Consider the following 8,770-nt stretch of genomic DNA (forward strand, 5'->3'; position numbering starts at 1 on the left):
ACATACTTGTAAAATGGTGCAGAACTTTTACCAGCAACAATATCTTTTTCATTGACTCTCAGACCACAGTTGCTGTCTCTTCATGTCAAACAAGGTAATTATTACAGTACAGCAGAGCCTCACTCACTTTCACTTAAGACAATCTAAGCTATACATCAAAGTCCTCACTAGCTCGTCCCCCATCAACCATCAGTGACAATTTTTTTTCTCAAGTAATGTCAACATGTGTGAGAGATCTTTTGTGTTGCTTTTCCTGTGAGTCTATCTCGTAGCAGCGTACACAACATTTGGCTCCAGCTCTCTCTGTGGTGCAGACCTTCTGATTTTTGTTCTCAGAGGGAAACTCAGTGCTGCATAGTTCATGGCACCAGAGTCCACATTCTGTAATGAAAATGTTCAAAGTCACTAATCTTGCACATTATTTATTCATCTCTTAACATCCACTAGGTCAGAGGCAATCTGTGTAGACTGATGTGTAGAGTTAGACAAAATTCTGCTCTATTGGGAATACAGACACACAAAGACTGTAATGTTTCATTTGAAATTCATGAATGTACATTTTCAGCAACATAACTCAAACCTAATTCAAGACTGATTGCTGGTGACTGGTGGATGTTAACAGATGAATGATTGAATCAGACAATATATAAATCAATCGATCTGAATCTACGGTTTAAACAGATTACCTCACTGCGTTGTGGATTCTGTCCATCATCTTCAGCTATTTGATAGAAAAGCTACATCTGTTAGTTATTCACTAAAAACCTTTTCATGTTTAGTTTAAGTTTAAGCAAATAAATACCTGTATGAAATTTCCTGATCTTGACAATCAGACCGATGATGACCAGTAGAAGGAAAACAGTTAAACTGCCCAGGATCATAGTGGATGGATTTTGTGATGAATCCTCTACAAGAAAGACATTTTTTTAGATTATTTAATAAAAATAAATAATAGGAATAATAAATGAGAGTATTATTAGTTCTTTGACAAGTACTAAAAATAGTACATATCTTAATTTAATTTATGCTGTTAATGAATCAATAGAGAAAAAAACAAGCTTACCTTGAACCTTTAAATTTGTTGCACCATAAACTATAAACATTTCATTCTTGAGTTCACCACAGAAATACAGCCCAGAGTCAGATGAATCCACTTGTTTGATCTCAAGAAATAGCACAGAGATGTTGGATGTCATGCTGAATTTGACATTTTGAAATCCTTCATAGAAAGTCACATTGCCCTCAGGGCTGTACATAGATGAGATCCTGCTAGCGTTTGGTCTGTTGCTACTTCTGAACCAGAATAAGTGAACAGGATAACTGCTAAGGTTGGAGCACTGCAGCGTGACTTCTTCACCAGGCTGAACCTCCACAGAGTGAAACTCGAAGGCTAAGACAGAGATCCAACCTGGAACAGACAGCGAGCATTAATGACATGTACATAAGGTTCAGTCCTGCTGGATTACTGTATAGAAGTAAATGTAAAAAAAGTGATAAATGTACTTACTGAAGGTGTAGAGTAAAACTAGTTTCATGTTTATCATTGTGACAAGCACCGCCTCAATGTCACTAACTAAACTGTGCTCTAGTAAAAGTGATCTCTAGGTAAAGAGGCGGGCTGTGCTTTTACATGTGCAGTTAGTCAGACTGACAGTGACGGTGCTTTTAGGAGCACGAGTGCAAACTGACACTGAGTAAAAAAAAAAAAAAAAACGTGTTTCATTAAAATCCAGTTTGATACCATGTTTCATGTAAGTTTTGGGGTAAAGGGCTAACTGTTTACCAGATACAGAGTTTTTTTGAGATTTTTCAGGGTGTGCCAGAGGTGTCCAGACCATCCTCTGGGACTGGATATCCTCCTTCATTGTTCTCACCCCACTGGGCACTCTCACCTCCCTCAGGACTCACCATCTCCAATATGCAAGGAAGCACAACCCACGGCTAATCATTCACTTACCTTCCTGCCCAGTAACCTCCCTCTACTCTGATGCAGAGCTCCTCATTCCTTGGCTCTCCGTGTGCTCCCTGTGTTTAAGTGTTTCTCCGCCCTTGATCTTCCTCAGCTCTAGGTCCCCTGTTTACGTTTCAGTTTCTAGGCATGTTCTTGTCCCAGTTCACATTTTGTAAATAAACCTTGTCAATAATTCAACTCATGTATTGAGTCTGCTCTTGGGTCCCATTCTCATATTTCCACCAGTTCATGACAGTACCTTTATATCCAAAACGTTAACTTAGTATTTTATTAGGAGTTACCTTTGCAGTGATGCTAAAGTTAATGATATATTAAACTAGTAGCTCTATAAATGCACAGTGACTTGAGAGTAGTAGATTCAAATGTATCTAATTGTGAAGCTTTACCCTGATGTGGTTTTGACGTCTAATTTCAGATCTTAAAATGTAAAAAAACAAACAAACAAAAAAAACAATAGTAGACTAAAGGTTGTACAAGTGTCACTTTACTATAGCTGAGAGCAGTTAAGCGAGTTTGTGAAGTTAAGTGTGACCAGTAATCTGGAGTGCAGTGAACCACCAGCATCATGTGACCTGGCCTACTGTATGTGTGCTTAGCACAGATGAAAAAAAAAACTCTGAGCAGCTCTTCTAACAGACTCAACTCAGTCTCTACTGTCTCTGAACAAAGTAGCAGCTGCATAGTGATCATAACACGTCCCACGATCATATCAACCATAACTGACAGTATACACAGTCCTTATTAGTATGTATGTAGATCTTCATATATAATAATATGTAGATTATTATATATGAGTTTTTGGCCATGATTCTTTGTTAAATTCATTTTATTTATTTTTTATGAGCTACATTTTGGGGTGGGTCATTCATGGATGCTTTCAATTTCTTTTTGTTTGTTTGTGCTCTGAAGTCACAAACAGTCATCTTGTCTTCATATTGCTATTTGCCTTGATTTCTGCTGAAGACGGCTTATTGCCGAGGTTGACTGAACGGACTCAGGCGCAGATTTGAGGAAAAGTGCAAAGATGGTTTATTTAAAAAACACTGAGTGACCATCAGAGATGGGCAGTAACGTGTCACAAGTACAAGTAACGCATTACTGTAATTCGATTACTTTTTTCAAGTATCGAGTAAAGTAAGGGATTACTATTGCAAAAAAGGTAATTAGATTACTGTTACTTTCCCGTAGGAACGCTGCATTACTGCGTTACTAAAACTGTGATATTTTTGCGAGTGTCTCATGACAGTGATGTAAGCGAGTGCGACATTCGTGGCAACAGCTGTGTGCAGAGCAACAATGGATCATATATTGAGTGCGGGAGAGAGTGTGAGCGTGCAGCGTTTAAAGCGTGGAAGTACTGACCTTACTTTGAGTTTAATTCCGTAAAAAGTGACGAAAACATTAGCGTCCGCTGTTCACTGCATGGGAAGAAAACTTCTTTTTACAGCGAAAAACCCCATAATTTCCGAGCAAGCACCGAGTGCGCTACCAGGGAAATTTACAGACAAACTCGCGGATTCTTCCACTGACCGCTGCGGCACACCTGCACCAGGGCAAACATCAACCTACTATACAGGTGAAAATAGAGCAACAGGACCGTTGAGTCTTTGATTTTATTTATGTTCTGCTGTGTTTTACTTGCATTTGTTTGAAAGACTGAGTGTAAAGACAAAAAATATTTTATTTTATGTGCTGGAATGTGCAGAAAAATAGGTTTAAATGTTAAACTAATTTCTTCCAGTCAGTGAATGTTGCATATAATTAAATTTTTGCTTGATGCATAAAGTTAAAAGATTAAAACTAATAAAACAAGTTTTAAAAAGAGACTTTTTCCATTTGATTACATTTCGTATGATGGATTATGCAGAAAAAGTAGAATTGGGCTGAAAGATCTATCGCTTTATTGCCTATTCAGGTTGTAAATCGTGTTTGTAAAAAGTAACTAAGAATCAATTACTTTTGAAAATAAGTAATCAGTAAAGTAAGGGGATTACTTTTTGGGGGAAGTAATCAGTAATTAGTTACTGATTACTTTGTTCAAGTAACTTGACCAACACTGGTGACCATATGCAGAACGTGAAGGGAGTTCAGGGGTTCAGGGTTCCACAGGGTATGGTGAAGAGAATTCCACACACACTCTCCGATATGCTCCCACACTCCTCTTCGGCCACACCACTCATCTCTTGCAACTTCACTTACACTCAGGAAATCCAGGGACGAGAATCCAGGATGTGACCTGGAAATCTATATACAGAACAGATGAGAAATCAGGACCAGGAATATCACATGGAAACACAAGAGTGGGTTTGAGCTGGGCTACACTAACGTGAGTAGTACAACTTTTTAAGCCCTTGCCTTAAAAAGTTGCCGGGAGTAGCAGCGTAAAGAGCCACAGGTGAGTACATGCTTCCAGGTGTGTTGGCCAAAAACGGAAGCCCACAGTGAGCTCCGCCCAGGCGAGGAGGAGACAGTAGAGATAGCGAGAGAGGAGAAAAACAGTCATGAATACCTGTAGCCTTATTGAGCTGGCCGGGCAGACACAGGGACTATGACACTATTAGCTGAAATGTGTCCAGTTATTGCACTATAAGAAATATAGTGATGTGTCTTCATAGAGTAAACTTTTTTGTTTTCTCTTTTTTCTGATGTAAAATGGTAAATAGCCTGTATTTGTATAGTGCTTTTCTAGTCCCTAGGGACCCCAAAGCGCTTTACACAACCAGTCATCCACCCATTCACACACACATTCACACACACATTCACACACTGAACTAAAGTGTGAACTAAACTAAAGGTTTTTAACCCGTATCATTCCTTGCACTACTGCTTGACCAATGGCTGACTGTATGCTTAGACTAATAAGCAAAAAAGTGCAAGTGCTCCTAAAAATACCAATTATCAGTTTCATGGGGGAAGCAATCAAATTCAATACATTACTGGTTTAATGTGTGTGTGTACTGTATGTCCACATGTCTGGTTGTACATTAAATACATGAAGAAACTTGCATACCAGGTAGAATCAATTTACAGTTTACAGTCCTTCTGTCAGTTCTGGTTGGCTCAATACTTTCTATCTGTGTCTCTCTCCTTATCGCTCTACCTCTCCTCTGACTGACTCTATCTTGACTGAAAGGTGTGGTTATTTAGTTATATATAAGCAAATTCTGAAATACATTGACCAGCCTTGTCTGGCACCAACAACCATGCCATATTCAAAGTCATCTAAATCACCTTCCCTCCCCTTTAAACTTCAAAAGGTTGCCTTGACCTTGACTATATGCCTATATCTGGTGGCAGCCATGTGCCATGCATGCCATGTTGGCTTACAAGTAGCTTAACAGGTATATCAACACAGTAGAAAGTGAGTGTATTTTCGTAATGTGTATACATTAGTGTTGATATTAAATGTAGTAAATTAATGTTAAACATGGCTAAATTAAAGAAGTCTCTGTCTTCAACAGTAACCCCTGTGAACCTTAACTTTAGGCTTCACATTTCATTTCAGATAGTTCTAGCATTGACTTTATTTGGTGTCAGTGAAAGCACATATTTCACCCGCTCTGCCAACTTTCTGTTTAAGAGTGCCAATCTGTGAACCAGCACCCCAATACAGGAAATCTGGATCAGGTCTTTGTGTAAAAAGTCCTAATCTCTAAACCTGTTGGTATTAGCCAGCAGGAAATGCAGAGTTCACTTGGTGAGGGCACTCGACCTGTGATAACTACATCTGTTATCCAGGTGTCTACACTGCCACCTCTGATAAAAAGCTGATGCACCGTTTTGTCACCACGGCAGAAGATGATGGGTGGAGGGGCACAATCTGTAGCACGTTCATGATGGTCAGGAGAGAAAGCTGCGGCCTTTGTATTTCACTCTTACAGTTACTGTTAAACAAAATTAACAGTTAAATTAAATCACGTTTGTGCATTTTATCCTAAAACTTGACTACATGACTTTAGAAAAAAGAAAAGAAAGGAAAACACTGACATTGTTTTACTGATTCGTCTTTTTTTCAATGATCCTTTATCGCTCATTTCACCGCATCAGCAAAGAGACAGACTTTCTATGTTGGTTTTTACAAAGTCTTTACTCTGTTCTTTAAAGCTCTATGACCTCGTGTTGTCACTGTGCTGCATCTTTCTGTAGTGTGATATGCACATGTATCTCACTCAACTCTCCTCCCCCTTGCAGACCATCTGACTCACCCTGTGACTAAGTTTGACAGTCTTAAGCCACTTTTGTGCCTCTTTGGCAAACATTACAGCTGTACTCATACTAAGCAATTCAAATTGTTCTTAACCATGGTTGCTTTCATGTTCCTTCATCCACAAACTATTGAACTGTTTTCTTTTTTGAGCTCTTTGGCTTTACATAACAGGTTGGAAAAAGATTTGCTTGGAGTAAAAAAAGTCCTTTTTTGAATGAGTATTGCTGTAACCCTGTGCTTTTGCTGCAGAACAGCAGCTTTGACACTGATTTTAATCACTGACCTGGGAATGCTGCTTTGCTGTTTTTGATGCTGAGCTCAAAGGCAAACACATATCTGGATGCAGCCTGAAAAGAGTGACATGGGCCCACACTTTTGTGAGTCAACAAAGTGGATACGATATTGTATTGAGTGCCATGTGGAATGGAAAGCAGTCAGGGATGGAGGCCTGGCAATCAAATCACAGTTTGCCAGTTTGGCTTTAGATAAATGGAAAGTCATCTCTTTGGAGGAAAAGTATGTTGTTAGGTGAAGAGATCCTAGTTAGCTATAGTTGGGCTAAACTCTCATCTGTGCTTTTAGGACCAGGACACCATTGTCATGGTCCGGGTGAGTGGCAGTTTTTCTCCACAGAGCTGTGGCCTCCACCTCTGGGCGGAGCCCTCATCATCTCACCTGTTGTCCACACCTGGTGGCTGCACTTAAGACCAGCGCACACAACTGTGAAATAAGATGTGTCTTGGCAAGTTTGTCTGCTAATCCACCTTAGTGCTTCAACTTAGGCCTGCTCAAAATAACACCCTTGAGCGAAAGTTGGATTGCATCGCGGAACAGCTCACTGCAGTTGTGAGTTCTCAGAATCGGCTGTTTGGGCAAAAGAATGAAAACACCAGCAAGTTTGATACCATCACTGGGAAGCTCGCGGTTCTCCAACAGGAGATTGAGAGACCAGTGTCAGAGTGTTAAAGAACAGCTTTGAAATTCTAATGAGTCGTCGCAAAGAAAAATTACCATCATAATCCGGCTACCCCTTCGGCGCCAGCTGTGGGCTCAAGGCCGGAGCTGAACAAAACACCCTGATAATGACTGTGTTTAGTCTGTTCCTTCCCATTCCATGCAAGGCCACCTGGGTTGGCTGGAAGACTGTTTACTTAGCCTGGCAGGGCGAAGGACACTGTCTCAGCTGAACTATGGACACACACACACACACACACACATACATATACTGATAAGCACTCACTGACGCATCACCCTCCAACGCCACCTCCAACGCTTACCTCCCCTCTGATGTGGACATCGGGTCAGCTGGAGGCGCAGTCAAAAGATTGCAGCGGTCCCAGATCAGATGTACACACTGGAACTCTTTCCCATGTTGCTGTCTGTGTTTATTGTGCTATGGTGTGTTGATATCTGTGCATTCCTGTATTATCCTTTTGTGTTACACATTTCAATGTTTTTTTCCTCGCTACCTGGCCTGACCTGTCTCCCCAATGTGATGTTTGTGTATTGTATGTAAGATCGGCAAGGTCTGTCATCTCGGTTGTGGGCAAAAGACCTGCAACTGACAAATAAAGGCTATCTCATCATCTCTTCATCTTCTAGTTTATGTTTACCTTGTGTTTTAGTCTTTTCATGGATCTCCAATTCTCCAACCTGGATGCACTCTCACTTACCTGGACGCTGGTCATTGATGTGCATCCCAAGTCACAGTTTCATGCTCTTTTTGCCGTCTCGCTTCATCTGCCTGCCCTCATGTCACCGTTGTCCGGGATGACTGGATCACCCAGGCTGGACTCACTGCTCACACTCATACCATCTCAATTGAAAAGGCTTTCATGGCAAAAAGGCTAGCTTTGATGGCAAAGTTAATCTGAAAATTCCAGTTTTCGGAAGCTATTAAAAAAATAACACACAAATAACTACATGGAGTTTACAAGAGCCAGAAGATTAGCCACAACTCATCAGTAAAGATATTATATCTGTTGATAGACTGGTAGTTCAGTTCAGTTTTACACATAAGTTGTGAGCAAACCAGAAAAAAACTCAAACACATTTTGGTGACGTCTGTTTTATTACAACCTGCAAGTCTGTTGCTTCAGCTTCAATGAGAGTTTGTGTGTCATTATATACATGCATTTATGTACTAGATTCAAGTTTATTTATTTAGAGCTTTAACTGCCCAGAGAAGAGTCTGTAGCTGTGACAGGTGGATGTCACAGTGGCAAGACTTTGCATCGGCTTTCTAGATTATGACTTTGGTTGTTTGGTTGCTGCAGAGTCTGGCCTCACATACTTGTAAAAAGCTGCAGGTCTTTTACCAGCAACAATGTCTGTAAAATAAGCCTCAGAGATGAGATGAGATTTTCATTGACTGTCAGACCACAGCTGCTGTCTCTTCATGTCAAACAAGGTAAACTACATCTGTGTTACTATTACAGTACAGCAGAGCCTCACTCACTTTCACTTAAGACAATCTAAGCTATACATCAAAGTCCTCACTAGCTCGTCCCCCATCAACCATCAGTCACACTATTTTTATCAAGTAACAACAAAATGTGTGAGAGATCTTTTGTGTTGCTTTTCCTGTGAGT

At 40.3% G+C, this 8,770-nt stretch overlaps 1 protein-coding gene across 1 annotated transcript; it reads right to left on the minus strand.

The window, feature by feature from the left end:
- Positions 1 to 261: 261 nt before the first annotated feature.
- Positions 262 to 1,540, minus strand: LOC113018339 (uncharacterized). Its single transcript, XM_026161398.1, has 5 exons — positions 1,508 to 1,540; positions 1,056 to 1,408; positions 803 to 905; positions 687 to 721; positions 262 to 381 (listed from the first exon to the last, which is right to left on the minus strand). The coding sequence occupies exons 1-5, from the start codon at positions 1,533 to 1,535 to the stop codon at positions 262 to 264; spliced, it is 639 nt and encodes a 212-aa protein (XP_026017183.1). The 5' UTR covers positions 1,536 to 1,540.
- Positions 1,541 to 8,770: the final 7,230 nt, after the last annotated feature.

The sequence above is a fragment of the Astatotilapia calliptera genome, chromosome 3, assembly GCF_900246225.1.
Source record: "Astatotilapia calliptera chromosome 3, fAstCal1.2, whole genome shotgun sequence".
Taxonomy (NCBI): domain Eukaryota; kingdom Metazoa; phylum Chordata; class Actinopteri; order Cichliformes; family Cichlidae; genus Astatotilapia; species Astatotilapia calliptera.

Coding starts and splice junctions, on each gene's coding strand:
- LOC113018339 (XM_026161398.1), bottom strand. CDS start 1,535: ATGAAACTAGTTTTACTCTACACCTTCA. Junction 1,409..1,507: donor AGTTTTACTCTACACCTTCA/GTAAGTACATTT, acceptor TGTCTGTTCCAG/GTTGGATCTCTGTCTTAGCC. Junction 382..686: donor AGAATCCACAACGCAGTGAG/GTAATCTGTTTA, acceptor TTTTCATTACAG/AATGTGGACTCTGGTGCCAT.